The sequence below is a fragment of the Cnephaeus nilssonii genome, assembly GCF_951640355.1.
Source record: "Cnephaeus nilssonii genome assembly, chromosome: 12".
NCBI classification, from domain to species: domain Eukaryota; kingdom Metazoa; phylum Chordata; class Mammalia; order Chiroptera; family Vespertilionidae; genus Cnephaeus; species Cnephaeus nilssonii.
The window spans coordinates 54,295,818-54,321,088 of NC_137083.1; the positions used below are offsets into that span (position 1 = coordinate 54,295,818).

The 25,271-nt window shown below is 46.7% G+C and overlaps 1 protein-coding gene across 3 annotated transcripts in view; it reads left to right on the forward strand.

Annotated features, from left to right (window-relative positions):
* KIAA1549 overlaps positions 1–25,271 on the forward strand; it is a 156,754-nt gene that overhangs the window by 39,294 nt on the left and 92,189 nt on the right. For 2 of the 3 annotated variants that reach the window (XR_013814296.1, XM_079786199.1), the window contains exons 2-5: positions 13,815–16,529; positions 19,608–19,735; positions 20,747–20,924; positions 24,129–24,259. Coding sequence is in view for 2 of the 3 variants with exons in the window: in XM_079786199.1 (XP_079642325.1) it covers positions 13,815–16,529; positions 19,608–19,735; positions 20,747–20,924; positions 24,129–24,259 (3,152 nt within the window). In the remaining variant the exon portion in view is untranslated. The remainder of the gene's footprint in view (positions 1–13,814; positions 16,530–19,607; positions 19,736–20,746; positions 20,925–24,128; positions 24,260–25,271) is intronic. The other variant, XM_079786200.1, reaches the window with a different exon arrangement.

Genomic DNA, 25,271 nt, shown 5'->3' on the forward strand with positions numbered 1-25,271 from the left:
CTCCCCAGTGATTCTTATCTTTTGTCTGAGGACCAAACCACCTTCCTTGGACCATTCCAGTTCCCATCTTATCCCTCCCTTCCCGACACAACTAAACCTCTCAAAAGGGTTGTCTATACATAATCCCCATTTCGTCACCTGTCATTCATTCTCAGTCCATGTCAACCTGGCTTCTGCCACCACAGGCCAAAGAAACCTGCTATCACATCTAGGAGATGCAGCGCATCCGTTCTTTTCTTCACCTCTCGGGGTCATTCCACACAGGTGAGCCCTGCCTGAGTCCAAAACACTTTTGCTGTTTTCTTGTCATCTCACGTTCCTGGTTTTCCCCTGCTTCTCAGACCTTCTTCTCTTATTTTTCCAGGTTTATTTATCTCCAGGTTCAGATATCTGCTTGCAAACTTGTTATCTTCATGTGGATTTTTCTAAAAAAAAAATCAGGCTATGCTTCTCAAATTTTAACAGGCACATGAATCTCCTGGGGATCTTGATAAAAGCAGTTTCTGACACAGTAGGGGTCAATGGGCCTAAGAGGCTGCGTTTCTGAAACACTCCCAGGTGATGCTGATGGTCTATAGGCCACAATGAATAACAAAGTTCTAAAAAAACACCACCAACCCATTCTAATCTAAGCCATCATCATCTCAGGCTTCAAGTACTGTGACCTTTAACTGATCTCTCCACATTTCTTCTTGCTCCCATTAACCTGTTCTCCACACTGCAGCAGGAGGTGATACTGTTGTGATTAGCTAGTTATAAATAACTAGAGGCCCGGTGCACGACATTCGTGCACTGGAGGAGGGGGGGGGGTCCCCTCAGCCCAGCCTACGCCCTTTAGCAATCCGGGAGCCCTAGTGGGATGTCTGACTGACGGCTTAGGCCCTGTGGGGGAGTGGGCCTAAGCCGCAGTCAAACATCCTTAGCGCTGCTGCAGAGGTGGGAGAGGCTCCCGCCACCACTGCTGCACTCGCCAGCGTCAGCCTGGCTTGTGGCTGAGCGGCGCTCCCCCTGTGGGAGTGCACTGACCACCAGGGGGCAGCTCCTGCATTGAGCATCTGCCCCCTGGTGGTCAGTGCGCGTCATAGCGACCGGTTGTTCCGCCATCCGGTCGATTTGCATATTAGCCTTTTATTAGATAGGATAGGATAGGAAAAGAGCAAAGAGGGAAGCCAGACATTATAGGCATATCATTTGGGCAGCTTCACCAGGAAGCTGCAATTTCACACTCGCCAGGGAACAGACGTCTATTCCCTGCAAAACATTGGGGGAAGGGATCCAACCAAGGGAAGATAAACGCATGCCCAGTAAAGTTTGGGTGGGGGTGGGGGTGGGGGGAAACCTAGAGAAGGCACTTGCTTGTCAGTCAAACCTGGGGACAGAGATGGTTATCCAGAATAGGTGTGCCCACTGCAAGAATGTGAAAATTTGGGAATACATAATCCCCTAAAAAAGGAATTCATTGCTGTTATTGCACTTGACTCTTGGCTTGTGGGGCTCTTTTGCTCCTGCTTCCTTGCATCCACCCCTATGGCCCACAACCATGCCAACCCCTATATACAGTGGACCAATGGACTGCTACAGGAACACAGGCTGAGCTAGCCTGAAGCTATACTGGACCCGACTCCAACATGGAAAAGAAACTCTGGGCACTGGCTCTGATCTGAGCTCTACTAAAGCCCCAGCTACACTTCTTCTATGATTGGACTAAGGGAAATGAGACTTTGGAAACCCATGGGTGGAATTTCATGGAAATGAAGCTTTCTGTTATATCTCATCCTCCCATGGGGGCCTCCCAAAATCCTTATTCCAGTGGTACCCCAAGAACCCCATCCCCATGAGCAACTGTGGAGAGATGAGCCCCTCCTATCCTGTAACAGAGTGACTTTTAGAACCATTATTCTGATCATGTCAGTCTCATGCTGTTAAATGCCTTCGATGGCTTCCCATTGCATTTATGATCTTGTTCATTGTCCTTAGCGTCATAGCATCCAAGCCTTGCATGGTCTCATCCCCTCCCTCCCTTTAGTCCCATGTTGGAGCTATTTATCTTCCCTTGCTTCCCAGACATCCTGGTCTTCTCTCTGTTTTTCAGTGGGCTGCATGTCCAGTACTGCCCCACCCACCTCACCCCACTGGGGCCTGGCACAGATCCCACATCTTCTGGCCAGACAGTACTGCACCATGAGCTGCAGACTTCTTTGCACCCAAGATGAGATAAGGACCTGAGACCAGACCGTGAATCGCCCTCTCATGGGGCATGCTGCCTGGTTCAGCTGGCACATTTTTATAGCACAGTCTACTCTCTGCAGGAGCAGTGCGTTGAGTTACATGCTGGCCCAAGTGCCTGTCCCACTGCAAACTGTAATGAAAAGACTGACCCCGCTTTGAGTGACATTAGTCTAGGACACTCTTGTTTATGTCCACACCTTGTGCTTGTACACACATGCATGCACACACACATGCACACACACCTTATTCCTTCAGGCACATTTGACTTTAAATGAGAAAGGCAAAACCTTCAAACTTTTAGAAGATAATATAGGAAAATACGATTATGCCTTTTAGTGTTTGGAAAAAGTTCTTGGACCTTTCCATCTTAAGACACACACACACACACACACACACACACACACACACACACACACACACACGAATTACAAACAGTAACCGAAAAGATTGATAAATTTGACCATATTAAAATCAAGAACTTCTGTTCATTAAAAGACCACATAAAGAGAATCAAACAAGAAGCACAAACTGAGGAAGTTAAAACTGACATCAGATTAGTACCCAAGATTTATCAAGAAAGACTTTAAATCAGAAAGACAAAGACAAAAAACCCAATAGCAAAATGGGCAGTAGAACTGAAAAAACACTAGAAGAGGCAACATGAGTGGCCAGCAGATAGGAAAAGATGCTCAGCATGATGCAAACAGGGAAATGCATATTAAAACAATAAGGTTTTATACCAGACAGATTAGGGGAAATGTGAAAGTTTTGAAGTATTAATAAGGATTTGCAGCAATCAAGAATGGGAGTGTAAATTGATTCAACTACTTTGAAAGGTTATTTGGTATTATTTAGTAAAGTTGCAGGTGGACATATCCTTGGACCTGGCAATTCTGTCCCCATGCATGCATGAATATCTACATACATGCTTCACACATCAGTATACGCTCATTCACCCACATGCACACACACATACATATACTAGTACAAGGGGGAGGGGGTGCAAAAGTAGATTTACCGTTGTTTGCATGGAAAAAGACATGCAGGTTATGATGATTACAATAGCTTTATTAACTGTTTCACATACAACTGTAAACCTACTTTTCCCCAAATACACACATATACACAAACACATACTTATACACACATACCTACACATATGCATACACACATGCACATACATAATATACACACATGTGTACCAGGAAATGGGTAAGAAGGTTAATGTCAGAAATGTTTGTAATAACAAACATTGACAATAGTTCAACTGTCCATCAATAGTAGATAGGTAAGTATATTTTGGTATAGTCATAGGGAGGCATTAATATTGAAGTGAAAATAATTGCAGTTACATGCAAAAAAACACACATGGATGATTCTAGAAAAATACTGAGTGAAAAAATAAGTTGCAGTAGAATACATACAGTGTAATTTCATTTTGATAAAGTTTGAGGATATACAAAGTTGAAGAGTATATTCTTTAGGGATACATATATCTGGTAAAATTATAAAGAAAAGCAAGGCTGTGAGGATACATAATTCCAAATAGTGGTTCCCTTAGTGGGAAGGAAGGGGAGGAGATGGGGAGGGGTAGACAGGAGGGTGTACAGGGAAGGCCAGAGGTAAGGGAAATATTCTTTTTTCTTAAACTGGAAGGTGGGAATTCAGGTGTTCTTTATATTATTACTAGAGGCCTGGTGCATGAAATTCGTGCATGGGGTGGGGGGGGGTGTCCCTCAGCCTGACCTGCACCCTCTCCAATCCGGGAGCCCTCAGGGAATGTCCTGCTGACGGCTTAGGCCCGCTCCCCATGGTTCTCTGCTCTCTGCGGGGCCTGCCTGGTCCACATCACAGCAATGGGCAAGCAGGTCCTGCTGGGTGCTGCCTGCGGGCCGTGCTTGCCTGCTCATAGGTCGCCACGGCTACAACCAAGCAGGCCCTGCTGTCTGCTGTCAAGCTGCGCGGCCACCCTCGCCTCCCGGGGCCGGCGATGGTCCCGGGAGCCTACGGGTGTGGCTTGGTGCCTCCCTGCCCCCGGCCGCTCGGCACCTGTGAATGCAAATTAACCCACCATCTTTGTTGGGTTAATTTGCATACTCACCCCTGATTGGCTGGTGGGCGTCACGGAGGTATGGCCAATTTGCATCTATCTCTTTTATTAGTGTAAGATCTACACTAGAGGCCCGGTGCATGGAAATTCATGCACTGGAGGGGGGTCCCTCAGCCTGTCCTGCCCCCTCTCACAGTCCGGGAGCCCACAGGGGCAGGAGGCAATTTGGCGATCAGGGGAAGGCGATGCCCCATCACACCTCTGTTGCTGCCACTGCTGGCAGTGCAATCCTCGGCTGGCCCTGGTTACCTGAGCCTCGGGCGGCCCTGGGCGGCTGGGTAGCTGCCATCTGAGGCTTACCTGTGCCTTGGGCTGGCCCTGGGCGGCTGGGGGGCTGAGGGGTCTGGGGGACTCCGGAGGCAGGCACGCGGCAAAGGGGATTGGGCGCCACCATCTTGTGGCTGTGGGCACCGCCATCTTGGATGTTGTGGTGGTCAATTAGCATATTCCCTCCTTATTGGCTGTGGGTGCTGCTGTCTTTGAGGGCGGGACAGTCAATTAGCATATTCCCTCCTTATTGGCGGTGGGCGCCACCATCTTTGTGACAGTGTGAGGGTCAATTAGCATATTCCCTCTTTTTTAGATAGGATACCCAGCAAATAAAAATTGCTTTTTTTAAAAAAAAAAATTTCCTCCATATCGTTTTTTATCTCCCTCCATCCCCCTTCCCCTCTGGTAATCACCATGCTGTTGTCTGTGTCTATGAGTTTGTGTGTGTGTGTGTGTTTTGCTTAATTCCTTTACCTTTTTTTACTCAGCTCTGCAACCCCTTTCCCTTCTGACAGCTGTCAGTCTGTTCTCTATACTTTTATACATAGTTTTTCTTATCTATTTGATATTTGATAATAAAACCAGTACCGGTTAGAAGGAAGAGTAACCTGGTAGAAGGTATTAGTTACTATACAGTTGGGGTGGGAGAAAGAAAGGGAAGAAAGACACCATTTGCTAAACCAGGAAGAAAAATGAAAAAATGGGGAAGGGTGGTTTTAATAATGGCACTGAAGTACTCTCTTAGGACAACCTGAGAACTAAAAGAAGAAGAAAAGTTGCTAACGAGTTGCCAAAATGGGTAATAAGGTTGAATAATCTGACCAGTGCCCATGCGTTTTTTTAACTTGTGGAAATGCCAAGGGCTCTTGTTTTGTGGTAGGCTCACTGTCCACAGAGTGGAGAGGACGCATCACGTTTTGAAAACTCCACAATTTAGCAAAGAAGCGAAAATGATGGTTCTATTTGAAGTAAAGCCCTGTAGAGATTTTTGATGCTGCTGTCCCTTGGGTTTCGAAGGCCAGCCCTCTGAGGGGTTTTGTTTCCTAGTGCCATGTCTGCAGCTGCCAGCTGTCCCCAGGTGGACGGAGGGGCCTCACAGCTCAAAATGCAGGCCTTCCTGTAGGTTTCAGTGACAGAACTGAGCGCGTGCTCTCAGCTACATTATAACATAACACGCTTTGCAGCGTAATTTCTTCACTAGCAGTTTTAATGAAATGGTCTAATTTGACTAATTGGTGTGGTGTATAGTGTTCAGGCCCTGAGAGCTCATGAACCTGCGTTTCCAGGCTGGCTCTGCCCCGGGGCTATTTTAAGCAAGTCAGCTTAAACTCTGAGCCTCGTTGGCAGTGGGCGGGGATTGGCCACGGTCTTAAAGGATTCATTCAGCTTGAGAAGTCCATGACTCCCTGATTGACTATTATATGTAGGGAAGATTTTCAAATAGAAAAATATGACACAAAAGTTAAGTAAAACACCAAATTATCTTGCATGTGTAAGATGAACAAGTTCCTAGAGACAGGCATCTCTCTGTCTTTTTAAAAAGTGTTTTTTAAAAGCTTTATTATTTATAATAAGCTTTATAATATATATATAATATACTAGAGGCCGGGGTGTGTCTCTCAGCCCAGCCTGCACCCTCTCCAATCTGGGACCCCTCGAGGGATGTCCAACTGCCCGTTTAGGCCCGATCCTAACGGACATCTCTTTCACAATCCAGGACTGCTGGCTCCCAACTGCTTGCCTGCCTGCCTTCCTGATTGCCCCTAACCACTTCTTCCTGCCAACCTGATCACCCCCTAACCACTCCCCTGCCAGCCTGATTGATGCCTAACTGCTCCCCTGCCAGCCTGATTGCTCCTTACTGTCCTCCCCTGCAGGCCTGGTCACCTCCAACTGCTCTCCCCTGCAGGCCTGGTCCCCTCCAACTGCTCTCCACTGCAGGCCTGGGTCCCCCAAACTGCTCTGCCCTGCAGGCCCAGTCGCTCCCAACTTCCCTCCTCTGCCGGCCTGGTCACCCCTAACTGCTCTCCCCTGCAGGCTTGATCATCCCCAACTGCCCTCCCTTGCAGGCCTGGTCCCTCCCAACTGCCCTCCCCTGCTGGCCTGATCACCCACAACTGCCCTCCCTTGCAGGCCTGGTCCCTCCCAACTGCCCTCCCTGCTGGCCATCTTGTGGGGGCCATCTTATGTCCACATGGGGACAGCCATCTTTGACCACATGGGGGCAGCCACCTTGTGTGTTGGAGTGATGGTCAATTTGCATATTACTCTTTTATTAGATAGGATAGAGGCCTGGTGCACTGGTTGGGTCCGGCTGGTTTGCCCTGAAGGGTGTCCCGGATCAGGGTTGGGGTTCCCTTGGGGCATGGGGCGGCCTGGGCGAGGGGCCTATGGTGGTTTCCAGGCCGGCCACGCCCCCTGGCAACCCAAGCGGAGGCCCTGGTATCTGGGATTTATTTATCTTCTATAATTGAAACTTTGTAGCCTTGAGCGGAGGCCAGGGCTGGCCAGCGCGGGCGAGAAGCTTGGCTTCCTCCATCGCCGGGGGCAACCCAAGCCTCCTGCTCTCTCCAGCTCTGTGGCTGCTGCCATTTTTGTTGGGATTTATTTATCTTCTATAATTGAAACTTTGTAGCCTTGAGCGGAGGCCAGGGCCAGCCAGGGGGACGGGGGGAGCTTGACTTCCTCCATCGCTGGGGGCAACCCAAGCCCCCTGTTCTCTCCAGCTCTGTGGCTGCAGCCATTTTTTTTACATATATATTTTATTGATTTTTTTTTACAGAGAAGAAGGGAGAGGGATATAGAGTTAGAAACATCGATGAGAGAGAAACATCGATCAGCTGCCTCCTGCACATCTCCCACTGGGAATGTGTCCGCAACCAAGGTACATGCCCTTGACCGGAATCGAACCTGGGACCTTTCAGTCCGTAGGCCAACGCTCTATCCACTGAGCCAAACCGGTTAGGGCTACCGCCATTTTTCTTGGGAATTATTTATCTTCTATAATTGAAACTTTGTAGCCTTGAGCGGAGGCCAGGGCCAGCCAGGGCAGGCGGGAAGCTTGGCTTCCTCCATTGCCAGGGAAACCCAAGCCTCCTGCTCGCTCCGTGTCCGCAGCCATCTTGGTTGGGTTAATTTGCATACTTGCTCTTGATTGGCTTGTGGGCGTGGCTTGTGGGTGTAGTGGAGGTATGTCAATTTGCATGTTTCTCTTTTATTAGTGTAGATATAACATATGGAGTATTATATATATTACAGAGCTTATATATAATAAAACTTTTAAAAACATTTAAAAAGATATATAATAAAGCTTTTAAAATGCTTTATATATTTTTAAAATGTTTAAATTAAACTTATCTTTATTTATTTTTTTAATCCTCACCTGAAGATATGTTTATTGATTTTAGAGAGAGAGAGACATCAATGGGAGAGAAACTTCTAGTGGTTGCCTCCTGTACACACCCTGACCTGGAATTGAACTCACAACCTTTGGTATATGGGAGGATGCCCCTGCATAATTAACTAAGCCACCCCACCAGGGCAAATTAAATTTATTTTTTAATTACAGGTGCCATTCAATATTATATATATTTTGAAAATATTTTTAAGAGCAGTTTTAGGTTCACAGCAAAATTGAGGGAGAGGTGCAGGGATTTCCCATGTACCCCCTGCCCCCGCACATGCTCAGCCTCCTCCATTGTTGACATCACCCTGGTATGTTTGTTACAATCCATGAACCTACATCAACACAGCACTGTCACCAAAGTCCATTGTTGGTGTTGTGCATTCTGTGGGTTTGCCTTGTGAATTTTTAATCAGTTACTCAGCATGGCAAGAGGGCACTTTCTGCTCTGTTACCCTGATACAGCATGGCAGGACCCTAGCCCAGGATGAGGTATCAGGGAGGCACCCAGTAAGCATGTGTTGTGTGGTCTATGTGGGAGAAAGCGCCTCAGCACTTGCTATTCAGAGTTTGGTTGCAGACTCGCCCACACCTGGGAGCAACTAAAGCGCAGCGCCCACCCCAGCCTCTCTGGGCAGCCCCTGCATTTAAAATAAGGTCCCCCATGTCCTTTGTGTGCACTCAGAAGTCTGAGGGGCCCTGGTATCGCCCCAACATTGTTCCTTTCTCTCTGAGAGAGCACAGAGAGAACCTTTTGTGAACTAACGCTTTAGAGCTTGAAAATTGATCTCCGGGGCTTGAAATTAGAGTCCCTGAAGCCTTTTCTGCTGGGAGAGGGACTCACCTGGGTTTTCTAAGCTCTTCCTGAATTAATTCCAGAAGTAATTCCCCTGGCATTTCAGCTGCTGTCTCTTCAGTGCTGGTGTCTCTCTCCTGGAGCTTGGCCAAAAAAAGAAAAAGAAAAAAAAAGGGGGGGATGGGGAGAAGGGGGACATCACTGGCACACCTCGAATTTCCTAATTGGAAGTTTCAGAATTTTTCATTCTTTTAACCACTTTGTCTTCCCTCTTCCCTGTCCTTCAAAGACAGAGTTTATTGAATTCTAATTTACATCAGATACTGGGGCTCATACATTAGCCACTAAATGGTGCTTTTTCTTGTTATTTTATCTCTTGCAGTCTTCTGGTGCACTTAGAAATATGTTTCTGGTTCATTTAAAAAGAACTCTCACTCCCTATTCAGATCTTATATATCGAAATAAATTATAACACAAATGCTTTATCCTTCGGAAAACATTCAAATCTGTCTGCTACATGTTTGGACAGGATGTTGACTTCATGACTTCTTAAATGTGTAACTCTTTAACCTTTAAGATAGAAAAGAACAGCTGCTGCTTTACCTGTGTGATAAGTACCATGTTTGCTCTTACGCAGGCTTGGAATGTGGCGGGTAAATGGTAAAAGCACATAGACAAGAAACCCCAGAGCCAGCTTGTATAGAAGACAACAGATGCCAAATAATACTGCTATGAGACCACTTTAAATCTCTAAGAAATGGTTTTCTTCTTTTCTTGTCCATTTTTAAAAGATATTACATAGAAAGGAATATAACCCTTCAAAGTAAGCAGCTTTTTTTCTGATGTTTGTGACTTTTAGATATTAATGGAACCAACTAGAAACATTTTATCTATATATACACTAATAAAAGAGAAAGATGCAAATTGACCATACCTTTGTGACACCCATGAGCCAATCAGGAGTGAGTATGCAAATTAACCCAACAAAGATGGTGGGTTAATTTGTATACGCAGGTGCTGAGTGGCCGGGATGCTTGCATCGTTGCCATGGCAATGACGCAGGCGTTCCGCACTGCCCCAGCTGCTCCGGGCCTCTGGGCAGCGTGGGAAGGTGGGAAGGCAGAAAGGTGGCTCCGGCCTGAGCGAAGGTGGTGCCAGCAGCCAGGGGAAGGAATGCCCATTCTTGCACGAATCTTCGTGCATTGGGCCTCTAGTAAATGTATGACTAAATATCATTTATAAATTTTAGTGTATATACACAAAAGCTATTCACAGAATTTTGTCTTCACTCTTGATTTCCATCTTTGCTAGTGAGTCAAAATACCTCTGCCTCTTTCCAGCTTCGGTGATTGTAATAAGCTATTTTAATTCAATATTATGTTTTTTTGTAACCTCACAAATCATATGGTATTATTTGCTCATTTATACCATCAGAATTTGTTTAGATTTAACCATACTGCCTTTACCATTTATTCTCTATTCCTTCTTCTCAGGTCTTCCTTCTGGAATTACCTTTCCTCTTGAAGTATAGCAGGTCCTCAAATAACATTGTTTTGTTCAATGTTGTTTTGTTATAATGTTAGTGAGATGCTGTAGGAATTTAACTCTTGTTTTTATCCATTAGCCTATGGTAAAATTGATAACATTGTTTTGCTTAAAGTCACAGAATCTATCAATGATGTTGAGGATTATCCTTGTTTAGACAGACTTCTCTACTGAAGGTCTTCTGTTGGTATACCACTTTTTGCTTCTCTGAAAATCTCCTTATTTTAACAAATAGAGAGTATTGCTTGTTATTCAAACCTAAGATGTCAGATTTGTTTTTCTTAGCACTTTGAAGATTTCACTGTCACTCGGCTTCTCATTCTGTGAAGCAGGTATCTGATGGTGCAATTGCCATTCCTGTTCTCTGACTGCACTTAGAGTTTCTCGCTCTCTTTGGTGTCCTGTGGTATCATCATGTGAGTAGGTATGGGTTTTTAAAACATGCACCTTGCTTGGGATTTCTTGGTCTTCCTGAATGGGATTCATATCTCTTATTAATTTTGGACAATTCTTACTTAGTGTTATCTCTTTGAATATTGTCTCTACCCAATTCACATCTTTTTAAAACTTTGATCAAATGTAAGTTGCACTATCTCATTCTATCTTCCATGTCTCTCTTTTTTTTAAAAAAAATCTCATCTTTTATATATATGTATCTCTTTTTTTTATTTCCCTGTACTCCATTCTCAGTCATTTTCAGATCTGTCCTCCAATTCACTAAATCTCTGTTCAGCTATGTCTAAATTGATGTTTATTTTTTATTATATATTGTATATTGAGTTTTAAAATAGAAATTATTACATATATATTTATTTCTAAATGTTCTTTGTTTCCCCCTCCCCCTCCCTCCGCCCCAAGTATTTTTGGCCACTTTTCATAGTCTCTTGTTACTTACTCATGTTTTTTGTCCTGTCTCTATTCTTTTTAAATGTAGTAAGATACTTTTAAAAAATATTCCATAAATTCCAATATATGAAGTCTTTACAGATTTGATACTATTTGTGTGTTGTTTTCTCTTTTGGGTGGTTTCTTGACTTTTTTCCATAGTACCTTAATTCCTTGTGTTTTATAATTTTAAATTTTGCAATCATTTGTTGGAGTTTTAGCTGCAGAATATTTTGATGCCTGGTTTGAGAGTGTGTTTTTCTAGAGATGATTTCTGTTAGCTTGGATAGGTGTTGGAGACCTGGTCCATTTTAAATTATGATTCTCAGCACATACTTTTTCGGACCATGCAAATAGTATAAGTTCCCAACTTGGGGAGACTTTTTGTAAAATATCTGCACAAAGTTAGCTGCGACAGATACTTTTTCTTGCTGTCCTCTCAGGGATGGATTGTTTTCTTCCTAATTCACACTTTCCCTGAGACTATGGCACTTCCTGGGTCTCTGCTTTTTAGAGATGGTCTTCCATTGGTTCTTTACTTGTCCAGATCCAACATGTGTCCCTCATTTCCCCCATGGCCTAAGCCAGCGATTTTCAACTGGTGTGCTGCAAGAATTTTTAAAACTTGCAATACCTGACTCTATAGTCAGGGGCCCTGACCTCTTTTCCCTTAGATTGTCAAATAAACAAATGACAACAGCCGGCACAACAATAGCCATCCTATACGAATGAGTCAAAATTATACCTATTGTTTGGTCAGATCTGCAAAAAATAGATACTTTTTGGTATGCCGTAGAATTTTAGTAATTAGTGTGTGTGTGCCATGAGATGGAAAAAGTGGTGGTCGCTGGCTTAAGTGTTAGGCTATCTGGTCCAGTGTCCCTCTAGGCCACCTGGTGACTTCAGTGTTCGATGACTTCCATAGTCCAGCTCCTGCTTTGCTCCTACACTCAGCCCATGTCCCCTGTTGTCTTACAGGCTCATTCAGTCACATAAGAGGATGTTTTTGGAGATTTATTAACCATAATTAAGTGTTATGAAGTGGGAAGGCTTTGAGATCTCTAGCCTGTCATATTGCCAGGAATAGAATAGAAATAATTTACTCTTGAAAAATAAAGAGCGAAGTCAAGATTATCCCTATACTAATTCACATCATTGTGTTCAGACAGATTGTCTGGATGAGTGAGAGGAAGATGTTGCCATGAGTCCTAATAGCTGCTTACTCCCCAGCCGGTGCTGCAGTGGACTACCCTATACCCTGGGCCTTGATCAGGGGCCTCGGCCACCACATGTCCCGCTTCTCTGAATCAGAGGTGGAGACACATACACTGCTTACATGATAGTGGGAGCTGTCACGAGGGCAGGGAGTACAAAGGTTTGAGAGGATAAGATGCTTTTGGTACATCTCAGAACCTGGTCCTGAGAGACCACTCATTCATTCATGTAACAGCTGCTTATTGGCTCTTGCATTATGTAAAGGAAACAGATCACCTGTCCCTGTCCTCATGAAGCTCACCATGTAAGGAGCAGACAGGTCATTTCCCCGGAGCACGATAAGGGATATGACAGTAGAAGGTAGGGAGAGGTACTAACCCAACTTGAGGAGGGTGGTATCTATGCTGCAGCTGCAGGACTAGGAGGCATCATCGGGGGTAGAGCCAGGGAAGGGCATTCCAGGCAGAGGGACAAGAATGTACCAAGTACTGAGCCAGAGAGAATTTGGTTCAGGCAATTGCAGGCAGCTCATTTGGCCAGAGCATAGTCAGGAAGGCGTGAACCTGGAGCAGGGAGCCAGAAGAGCTGAGCCTGGAGGTTGCCCGAGGCCTAAATGTGGAAGGCCCTCTAACCAGGAAACTGTTGAACTCTCTTACCTAGGGAGTGAGGGATGCTGTCAGAGTTGCCATGTTCATTTCTCTCAAGAGCCAGCCCTATGGAAGAGAAAAAACATGGGCTTGGTGTTAAGGAGGGCTTACAGTCAGATTCCAGCACCACTCTGGCCGGGTGAGCATGTACTTGATTTAGTTACCTCCTCTGAACTCTCTTTCGAGAGAATGGACTAGACCCGTGGTCGGCAAACTGCGGCTCGCGAGCCACATGCGGCTCTTTGGCCCCTTGAGTGTGGCTCTTCCACAAGATACCACGGCCTGGGCGAGTCTATTTTGAAGAAGTGGCGTTAGAAGAAGTTTAAGTTTAAAAAATTTGGCTCTCAAAAGAAATTTCAATCGTACTGTTGATATTTGGCTCGGTTGACTAATGAGTTTGCCGACCACTGGACTAGACAATTTCCCAAGGCCGCCTCTGTTCCCAGCATTCTGTGGTGACATTAGAAAGTCAGAGAAGAAATGCCATTGTGTGCACACACACAAGCTGAAGTAAAGCTGGAGCTCAGATGTGTGAGTATTTGCAGATGTTACCCTGACAGTTATGCTGGCGGTTTCTGGCTCCCAGTTAGCTAACGTCTGTGAGTCGTGGGTATTCACAGTGAGTGGGTATCGGCTCAGAGGGTAGATGTTTATATCAAAAGGTGAGCCGTGTGACTGGCCTGGCAGCTGACCCAGCGTTTATTTGCCTTGTAGACGAGCTCTCTGTGGAGCGGCACACCCTGTCTTCGCCCTCCGCGGAGCACCCGCTGAAGGAGAGCGCCGCGCACAGCACTGCACACGTGGCCTTAAGGGAGACTGCCCCAGCGTCCCCGCCGAGCAGTCCTCTCCACCGCATGTCCTCTCCACCCACTGCTACTTTTGATACAGCCTTTTTTAACCAAGGAAAACTGACCCAAAGTTCAGCAGATCACAGCATCTTTGTGGCAAATTCCATGTCAGTGACGCGCAACGAGGTGGTCGTAGATGACGATGAAATGGATAACTTTTTGCCAGAAACTCAGTGGGCCACCTCCCGCGTGGTCTCTCCGATACAGTACGTCACAGTCAGCCCCCCGGGGCTGCCCCAGGAAACAGCAGGCTCCGTGCTGACGCCACCATTGCCCACTGTTCCTTCACAAGAGGAAGAAGTGACATCCGCCTGGCAAGACACAACGCAGCAACCGACAGCGCGTGCCGAGTCCCCCCGTCATTGCAGTGTTTTTCCGTCAACTTTTCTCACTTCCGAGGCCATGATTCCAACCCCTAGTAGGAATTTGGTGCTTTATCCTACTGACCCGTATGGACGCTCATCAAGCAGGACTTCGCTGCAGGTCGTGGCTTCAGGAACAGAGGGCGTAGAAACCCTCCTTTTTAGCTCCACATCTTCAGTGCCTCAGCCGACAGGCGATGGCCTCACTCAGCCATTCCCCCGCTCCGGGGAGGCCTCAGCGCCTCCAGAGGATGTTCTGGCCCCGGGTACAGACAGGTACCCCGATGGGACCACTGCTTTGAGTCAGAGTCTAAAAGAAACCATCTCTCTAAGAACATCTCCAACTGCAGCCATATCCCAGACGGCCCTTGCTTTTAGCAGCAGCTGCAGCATACATTCCGCTTTGTTTTCAAGTCCTCTTGCATTTGTGTCCTTTTCTCCTCAGTCAGCTGATGTTTCATATGACCCCGCTCTTCCTGGCAATTCCCGGGAAGCATCCGAATTGCCTGGCAGTTCAGTGGTCCCAGATCATCGGGACGACACCCCTGCCTGGAGCCCGGCGTCTCCATCCAGACCGTACACGTGGTGCGGGTCCTGCTCGATGGCATCACCGCGGCACGTTCTGTCCACGAGCCTCGTGGAGAAAGACACGGGGTCAGGGGACAGTGCTGAGACCATGACCGTATGGGAAGCGAGCAGCGTCTCTCCCCCGAGCAGCATCTCTCCCCCGAGCAGCATAGCAGAGGACTTCTCTGAATTTGAGGAAGATCCTCAAGAATATAACCTACTTTTCCCCTCAAGACCAATAGTTCCACTTTCCTCGCGGTTTGCGGAAATCTCAGAAACAAGCGTGGGTCTTTCGGCCGCGGGGGACGTGAGGAGTGTCGGGATCACACAAGTGTGTCCTTCGCACGGCCCCTCCCCGCCGGTGTCACTCGATCCTGCTTCCTCTGGCGCCGTCTCTGCCGTTGAAACTCAAGTAATGCCGCCCGGTGTGACAGCTGTGCTTCCCTCGGCCGTCCCTGGTGTTCCCCTCGACTCGTCTTTCTCCGCCACGGCCGACGAAAACGCGCCATCACTTGCTTCCAGAGACCCAACACCTTTTACGTCTTACGGTTTGGAGCCTTCCGTAGAGGCTCCGCTTCCCCCTGCCCGAGAACCCCCCAGTGTTTCCCAACACGAAACCAGAAGCATTTTGGGGTTTGCATCCAGCTTTTTCTCAACTCCACCGCTGGAATTCAGCACCTCGGCCCCTTGGTCTTCAGAAGTACTTGCGTCTCCACCTCCGACGTCAAGTGACCTGTCGACCATCCTTTCTCAGGCCTTCCCCACCTTGGTTGAGACACTTACGTTGTCCGACTCTCTCAATCTGCAGTCACCTCCGCTCCCTGTTCCTAATTCCACAAACCTTGACTTCTCTCAGCTCTGGCCGAGTTCAGACCTTCTTTTAAGTGCATCCACTTTGCTACCGAGTTACTCTGAAATGTCACTTCTCTCAAGCTTCTACTCCACGTCTCTCACGCTCTCTGAAGCAGCCACCGTCTCTCCCGCAGATTCTGAAGCTCATAATACCTCAGTTTTCACGGAAACTACCTCCTATTTTGAGTTTTCACTCGTGCCCCACGAATCTGCGGTCCCCACTCGGGTGGCCTCCAGCTCTGAGCCCGTCCTTGACGTTTCGACTGCTGGAGCGCACTCAGCGTCACTTCTGACTGCTTTTCAGACAACGCCCCCTTTAACGGAATCATCTCTCTTTTCAACGCCAGCACCTTCCGATGGGGATATCAGTGCTATGGATGATCACACGTCTGTCTTACCCTCTCTCTCCACGGTCATTCCTACCACCACAATATTGGTCGTCGCCGTGTCCCCGTCCTGGGCATCCTCAGCTGTTTCTGAAGTGGTCCCCTCGCCTGTACCTACAGACCCTGTATTGGTGGGCCCGTCGTTCGCACCCACAGATTTGCCGATGAACACAACCACTGAACTGAGCACGTCTCCTGCCAGCACTGCTCCCGACGATGCTGTCGACGTCACCCTGAACAGCATCCCTGAGAGTCAGAATCCCCACGAGGGCAGCACAGTCCTTCCCTCGCCGTCCCTTCGTCCTGTGTCCACCTCCACTCCCGAGGCAGTGGTTACTGCTCCGGCAGTGGTCACCACCAGGCCGCCGTACGTGTGCGATATCACCATTCCTGATGCCTATTTGATCACAACTGGTAAGGCCCTGTTTCCTCATCTCTTTTGGTTGGGGTGATCTTTCTAAGATGCTGTTTGAAATGCTACGGGATATGTAGCATCCTGGCCAAGAGGGTATGTAGGCTTTAGGCCAAGAGATCTTGGGTTAGTAATCCTCACTCCTTATTGACCACCTGTGAGTTCTTCAGTTATTTAGCTTCTCTAAGCCTCAGTTTCCCCAATCCTATATGATAAGAGAGGATTATGCTAATTATCCATTACACCTTGAGGCATAACGACCAACCGCATAATGACCAGATCACAGATCTGCAGGAGGGTGGGGCAGCGAACTACAAGCAGGCGGCAAAAAGCTACAGGAGGGGGCAGGGCAGCAAGCCATGAGGCGGGGGAGTGGGGCGGGGGGAGCTATACAGGAGGGCGGCAGAGAGCTGCTGGCGCACGGATTCGTGCGCAGGGCTACTAGTGATTAAATAAGGACGATATTGGCACCCACTGCATTGTAATGCATAAAAAATACTCAACCCGGTGCCTGATGATAAGGAGCACCCACAAAATATGTTATTGTAGTTAGTAGTAGCAATAAGAATAAATAAAAGATTTAAACCTTAGCAGTTTTGCTAGGATATGTGTCTTTGGAACTCATCACCCATGCTTAGAAGTCATGGTTGAAACAAACCTGAGTGACTGGCCGACAGGCAGCTGCGTGTCACATGAAGCCGGTGTACGTTGGCTGCCATGTCTGTGCCAGTCTGGTGACCGGGCCGAGAGAGCGTGATCAGGCTCTCTCACTTGTTCTTCATGAGAAATGACAGGGCGTGCATGAAGGCTTGAGCCATGCATATGTACTTATATACAGTGTACTGTTGTTGATGAGCAGCCTCTGTGTGTGTGTGTGTTGACTTTGATGGGGACGAGGGGTAGAAATGAACCAAGGGGAAGAAGATGGCAAGAGAGATAGAGGAGGAGTGGAGTGGACAAGGAATGGAGGAACAAGGAGAGGTGGAGGTGGGGAAGGAGGAGAACATGCTGGGTCTTGGTTCTCCATGCTGAGTGACGTGAGCCCTGTGTCCTCTGCTCACCCTGGGGGTGCTGCCACCCTCCGAGAGGGTTGGAAGTAGCTGAAGCCTTCGGTCTCCCAACTCTGCCCTCCCCAAATGAGGCAACCATTTGTTAATTCATGTGACAGGAAATGATGGAGCACTGAGTATGTGTGAAGTACTTTTAGAAGCTTTCCGGGATATGAAGATGAATGGCTTGGTCCCATCCCTCAAGGTGCTTCGAGTCTAGTAGGACGGATGCTGAGCCATGTTTTCTTGGCAGCTGCGTTGAGAAGGGCTGAAGCCGAGTTCTAGAAGAGTGACTATTTGGGATAGTCAGGGACGGGGTTGGAAGAATGTGAATTGGAGGTCACGTTAAAGGATGAGTGAAAGGCTATCACCTGAAGACGGAAGGAAGCGTCCTCCAGGTTGAGAGTGTGAACACAGGAGGAGAGGTTAGACAGCCCAAGGACATTCACTTGGCTGGTAATCAGACTGAGGTAATAATGCGGGAAAGGAGGTTGGGACAAAGTGGTGAACTTTCATTTTCAGGACTACAGCCCTCCAGAGGAGAGAGAAAAGAGTTTCTAATAGACGTGAACTTTCCTTCCTTCCTACACAGTTGTTGCACAGTAGCTACAAAGTGGACAGTTACAAGGAGCTTATTAAAAGAACTACTGAAAGCTTATTGATATCTGAAATTTATGATACTTCTAGTGTATCTTTTGGAATTTCTTATTCTACAGATAATTAGGAACCATTTTAGAAATATCACTAAGAATATCAAATATATGTAGCATGGATTAACTTTCACATATGACATACGTTTAATGAGTTTGATGTCCTTTGTTAGGGATCCATGTATTTTTAAAAAAAGTTTTTATTGACTTCAAAGAGAGGAGGGGGAGAGGGAGAGAGAGAAAGAAACATCAATGGTGAGAGAAAATCATTGATCAGCTGCCTCCTGCACGCCCCCTACAGGGGATTGAGCCCACAACCTGGGCATGTGCCCTGACCGGGAATCAAACTGTGACCTCCTGGTTGATAGGTTGACCCTCAACCACTGGACCACACAGGCTGGGCAGGGATGCATGCATTTTTAATAGTGTAAAATTCACCCATTGTAAATGTACACTTGAACCGTTTTAGTAAAAATGCAGAAGTATCCATACTGATATGTGGTATTTTTAAGAGGAGATGAGTGCCATCTTTTGCTCTCAGTGATAATTGTAACCCACAGGAAGTGTCCTCTCATTTAGGATCTTCATTTAGATTTGAACCTGGGTTTTTTGTTTGTTTGTTTGTTTTCTTGTAATTATGTATCAGAGAAGAAGAGGGTTGAGGTGATTCTTTGTCCTCTGAAAGGGTTCTTTTTAGAGAGCTCTGTAATAAAAGTAAGAGTAATCTCCATGGATTCATGATGGACTCGCAGGAGGGCACTGACAACACGTATCCAGTATGGGGTGAGGCTGCCCTTCTCACCCAGGGATGGCCTGACCCCAGGCCTCCTCAGGAGCTCTTTCTCATCTCTAATGGCTCTGAGGAATTTGGAGAAACCAGAAGGTCTCTGTTGATGATCCTTTTCCCCCCAAAGATTATTGAACTCATATCCCAATGTTGCAGTTTTAGATCTTACTCTGATTAATTTGAGAAGATGGAGGATATGGTGGTGGGCCATGGGGACTATTCAGAGTAATACAACAGCACCTTGAATGACGTCGTTTTGTTAGGACATTTATGAGATGCTGAAGGAACTCGACTCTTGTTGATCATGAGACCTCCATGCTCTCTGCCCCCGGCTGGGCCACAGAGTCTGATTCCTGGTCTCACCCACTGAGGCAAGGAGTCGAGGGTTTTCTTAGCATGTCGAGCTGATGCTGTGCATGGTTGACCTGGTGACCTGGTGGTACCTTCAAGGTCCACTATGTTCTTTCCTCGTCGGGGCCTTATTTACAAAACGACTTTTGGAGCCACTACCACACTTGGGCACAGCACAGGCTCTGCCTGCGGTCCAGCAGTGTGATGACACTAACCTGGTTGGGTGTTGGCTTCGATCTGCAGTGCTGGCCAGAAGAGCCGTGCAGGAGTACATCATTACGTCCATCAAGGAGGTGCTGAGAATTCACTTCAACCGCGCCGTGGAGCTCAAGGTGGGTCCCTGCAGCGGAGAATCTGACACGGGAGCCCAGGTGAAGGCACATTACAGTGGTCGTGGAACATGCTCTTTCCTCTCTTCCCTTCCTTCCCCAGCTCTGCCAACGCATCCCTCTAATGGACTAATCCTGGCCCAATTAGAGGGTTGTATTGGCAGAGTTGGAACAGAAGGGCTCTAAGACAAGAGTTTGGGGTGATGACCCTAACGATTGTGCTTCTCTTGATTTACATGAAAGGACTGGGAGTAGAGTTTAAATTAGATTTTAGAGAGAGTGCATATCCATGTTTCTGTACATTCAGGGAGACAGAGGTAAATTTCCAGATGTTTTATGGTGGATACTGTGCTAATGCCTCCTCTCCCCATCTTGAGCTCTGATGCCACACTGAGAGCCCTCACCTTCCCAATGGGAGCCACGAGCCACATGTGGCTACTGAGCAAATGAAATGGGGCTCGTCTGAATTGAGGTGGACTGTCAGTACCAAATATCATGGGATTTTACTAGTAAAGACTTAGTGGAAAGAGGAATGTAAAATATCTCACTAATAATTTACATTGAAATGATATGTCAGGTATCTTGGGTTCAGTAAAATGCCTTTAAAATTAATTTCATTTCTTTCTATGTTTTTTTGTTTTGTTTTTAATATGGCGCCTAGAAGCTTTACAGTTGCAAATGGGGCTCACATATTTCTTCTGGACAACATTGCTCAATAGAATAACTACTTCTTTATATGTGGTTTAAATATAGCAAACACTTTGGATTCTCCATTACTCCTTATTCAGCTCATGTTGCTGGCTATTCTTTCTCGTTGTCCTTGCTCTTGTAATTTTGTGCTATTCGAGAAGGAGAGCAGATGTACAAAAGTAATTACTAAAATAAAATTTTGAATGTCTGTGAAGTACCAGCCCTTCATTTAAAACTAGCTATTTATTTTTTTATATTACTTTATTATTTTTCTATTCAATACAATTTCCTGTACATTTGGTTGATGGTAATTTGGTTAGATAATTTGATAATTATTATCTTTTGTCTTTTTTATTTTCATAGGTTTATGAACTATTCGCTGACTTCACTTTTCTGGTAACATCTGGTCCTTTCGTTTACACGGCAATATCAGTCATAAATGTGCTTATAAATAGTAAACTTGTACGTGACCAAACTCCTTTAATCCTGGCTGTGAAACCTTCCTTCCTTGTGCCGGAGTCCAGGTTCCAAGTTCAAACGGGTGAGAACACTGTCCATAATTGTTTTGATTTGTAAATAGAATTTCTTTTTTTTTTTAAGTTTTTTTTTTTTAATTTGGGGAAGATTTTAAAAAAATTATTTAAATTTTCAAAACTATTATTATGGAAAATTTCTAGCATATACAACAGTACACAGAATAGTTTAATGAACCCCTTGCACCTCTCATACAGTTTCAACAATTTTCAACTCCTTGTTACATCCATACTCCCATCTACATCCCCTCCTCTCACATTATTTTGTTTGTTTTTTCATTAAATTTATTGGGGTGACATTTTTAAAAAAATATATATTTTATTGATTTTTTGCAGAGAGGAAGGGAGAGTGATAGAGAGCCAGAAACATCGATGAGAGAGAAACATCAATCAGCTGCCTCCTACACGCCCCCCCCCCCCACCAGGGACACGCCCGCAACCAAGGCACATGCCCTTGACCGGAATCGAACCTGGGACCCTTCAGTCCACAGGCCAATGCTCTATCCACTGAGCCAAACCGGTTTCGGCTGGGGTGACATTTGTTAATAAAAGTTTCATATGTACAATTCTGTGATATATTATCTATATATTGCATTGTGCGCCTACCACCCAAAATCAAATCTCCATCCATCTCCATATATTTGACCCCCTTTATCCTTTACTACTCTCCAACCCCCTTTCCCTCTGGTAACTGCCATGCTGTTGTCTGTGTCTATGAGTTTTTGTTTGTCTGTTCTTGTGTGTTGATTTGTTGCTTTCAGTTTTATATCCATATGAGTGAAATCATTGTTCTTGACTTTTTCTGTCTGACTTATTTCTGAAATACTGCCATTTGCAACAACGTGGATAGTCTTGAGAATATCTCACATTATTTTGTTATGACCTCATATCATTACATTCATACATATTTCAGCCTATGTCTCAAAAAGAGAAGGATTATTAAACATTTATACATAAATACATGTGCATACACATATACATGTATCCATATATCCATGTATACATCATATATATACATATATGTATATATGTATATATATATATCAGTATCATTATTATACTCCCCAAAGTTCACAGTAATTCTTTACTATCATGTCTAACTTTTTATTATGGACATTTTTCAAACATACAAAAATAGAATAACATATTAAGCCCACATATGACCATCACTAAGCTTAAGAAATTATCAACATTTTCCCAATTTTGTTTCATCTATCGCCCATACATTTTTTTGAGGAAGATAGAGTGTTTTAAAGCAATTTCAGATAGCATGTCATTTTCCCATAAATACTTAAGAATTCATCTCTAATCTATATATATAAAAAGGCAGTGATCGTAACGACCGAAGGCTCGACTGAACACTGGAAGTCAGTCCTGCAGTCAGTCCTCTCTGATCAGGCCCAGAGATAGGCCCGGAGACGCTGACTGGCATAGAAACCGACCAATCAGAACCAAATCTGGGTGAACTGCGAGGAGCCAATGGCTGCCTAGGAGGCGGGGCTTTTGATGCTGACTGGCATAGAAACCGACCAATTAGAACCTAATCTGGGTGAACTGCAAAAGCAGAACCTAAGGTGGGGGCTGAGGAGGGGTTTTAAGGCAGTTGGGGGTGAGATCAGGCTGGCAGGGGAGGGCAGTTTGGGGCGAGATCAAGCTGGCAGGGGAGGGCCATTGGGAGCGAGATCAGGCCAGCAGGGGAAGGCAGTTGGGGGTGAGATCAGGCCTGCAGGGGAGGGCAGTTAGGGGAGATCAGGCAGGCAGGGGAGAGCAGTTGGGGGTGATATCAGGCCTGCAGGGGAGGGCAGTTGGGGGTGAGATCAGACCGGCAGGGGAGGGCAGTTAGGGGTGATCAGGCCGGCAGGCAGAGGCAGTTAGGGGCGATCAGGCAGGCAGGCAGAGAGGTTAGGGGCGATTGGACAGGCAGGCAGAGGGGTTAGGGGCAATCAGGCAGGAAGACAGAGGCAGTTAGGGGCGATCAGGCAGGCAGGCAGGTGAGCGGTTAGGAACCAGCGGTCCCAGATTGCGAGAGGGATGTCCGACTGCCGGTTTAAACTGGCAGTCAGACATTCCCCAAGGGGACCCTGATTGGAGAGGGGGCAGGCTGGGCTGAGGGACCCCCCCCCCCATGTACGAATTTTATGCACCTGGCCACTAGTCTATATATATAAAAAGCCAGCAACTGTAATGGCCATAACAACCGTAACGACTGGTCACTATGATACCCACTGTGGCTAGCGAACCAGCGCGATCAGGGGGTGGGGCCAGCTGGCCAACCTGATGGCCCCTCCCCCCTGCCTGCCTGCCCCTGATCGGACACTCCCACCCTGATCAAGAGTGGGCCTCTGGCCAAATTCCCCCTCCCTTCCCCCGGGCCAGCCCATCCCCGATCAGCCCGCCCCACCACAATAGGTCTGCAGCCCTTCCCCCCCGACTGGCCCACCCCTGATCGAACTGCCCCACCCAAATACGGGGCGGGGCTGGGTGGCCAACCTCCTGCAGCCTCTCCCCCTGGCTGCCCCACCTCTAATCGCACCCCCCATCCCAATAGGGGGTGGGGCTGGCCAGCCAACCTCCTGCAGCCCCTCCCCCGGCTGACCATGCCCCCGATAGGTCCTCCCAACCCATCAGGGGCAGGGCCGGCTGGCCAACCACCCATGGCCCTTCCCCATGGCTGCTGTCCCCCCGATTGGCACCCCTTACCCCATTCGGGGGCGGGGCCAGCTGGCCCACCACGCAAAGCCCCTCCCCATGGCTGGCCCCGCCCCCAATCGGCCCCCCAACCCCAATTGGGTGGGGCCTGCTGGCCAATCCCCCGTGGCCCCTTCCCCCAGCCAGCCTGGCCCTGATCGGGCCCCAATCGGGGTGGGCCAGCTGGCCAATCTCCTACCGAGAAGCCTAGCCCCGATCTGACCTGATTGGGGCTGGGCCGGCCGGACCCCACCTGTGCACGAATTCGTGCACTGGGCCTCTAGTTCATATATATTTGAAATGTTTCTGTCAGTTAAATATTTTCTCATTTAAAAATGATAACGTCACCTTCACATTGCATATTTTCATTTGTAGCAGAGATGGCTTTCTGCAGTTCCATGACATACATAAAAAATAACACATCATAGAACTTAATCCTGTTTATGGATGAATTAGTTGATTTTGATACTATTTCTCCCTCTCCTAAAGAAATGCCTCGTTCATGGGCCTGTGATTTCTTCCAGTCCTTCAGTTTGTGCCTCCGAGTGTGGATACTGGCTTCTGCAATTTCACCCAGCGCATCGAGAAAGGCCTGATGATAGCGCTCTCCGAAGTGAGGAAACACCACCAGGGCACGTATAACCTCACGGTGCAGGTGAGAACAGCACCGGGTGCAGAACGAGGTGCTTTAGCCTCTAAAGAGGCTAGTTTCATGTTTCGTTGGAGCTGCACTTAACTCTTGTTAATTCCCTCCAGTGGAGGGAATTCCATTCACGTGGATCTGGGTTGATCTCTTTCCTTGGCATTGGAGTAGCATAACCAGGGAGCTCAGATATGCTGAGCTGAGGAGAGATGAGTATATGCAGGAGATTCAAGAATGTTTTAAAAAGGAACCATATCAACTTACAGCATATCCAGTGGGGGTAATGCTTAAATAAACTGTTGTTTCTTATTGTGGCATACCAGGAAGGCCGTGCTTCCCTTAAAGACAGGCTAGCTACTAATCAAAGAACAGGCTTTCTATGTATTATATGGAAACTGCTGGTATTTTTAAATTTCTTTGATATTTTTTCCTCCATCTTCTTTGTGTTCTCTTTCTGGAATTTGTAGTAAATAGATTTTGATGCTCCTGGGTTCATTTTTCATACTTTTTATATTTTTAATCTCTTTTATAATTCCCTATTTTTACAGATTTTCTAAACTTTGTCCTCCAGGTCATTAGTTTACTCTTCAATTGTGTTTATTATGTTACTCAATCTCTCTATTGAATTTTCTTTTAGCCATCACTTTTTTCATTGTTCTTTGCTTCTTTGTAAATTTTTTTTATTTCAGCCTTTCCTGCAATGATGCAGGATTATCTCATATGAGATATAATGTCACCTTGAAAATCTCTGAGAACATTACAGTTTTTTAAAAGTTGTCTTTGGGTTTGATTCCCAGTCAGGGCACATGCCTGGGTTGTGGGCTCGATCCGATTGATTATTCTCTCTCATCATTGATGTTTCTCCCTCTCCCTCTCCCTCTCCCTCTCCCTCTCCCTCTCCCTCTCCCTCTCCCTCTCCCTCTCCCTCTCCCTTTCCTCTCCCCCTCTCCCCCCCCCTCTCAATCTGGGACCCCTGGCTCCTAACCGCTCACCTGCCTGCCTCCCTAATTGCCTCTAACTGCCT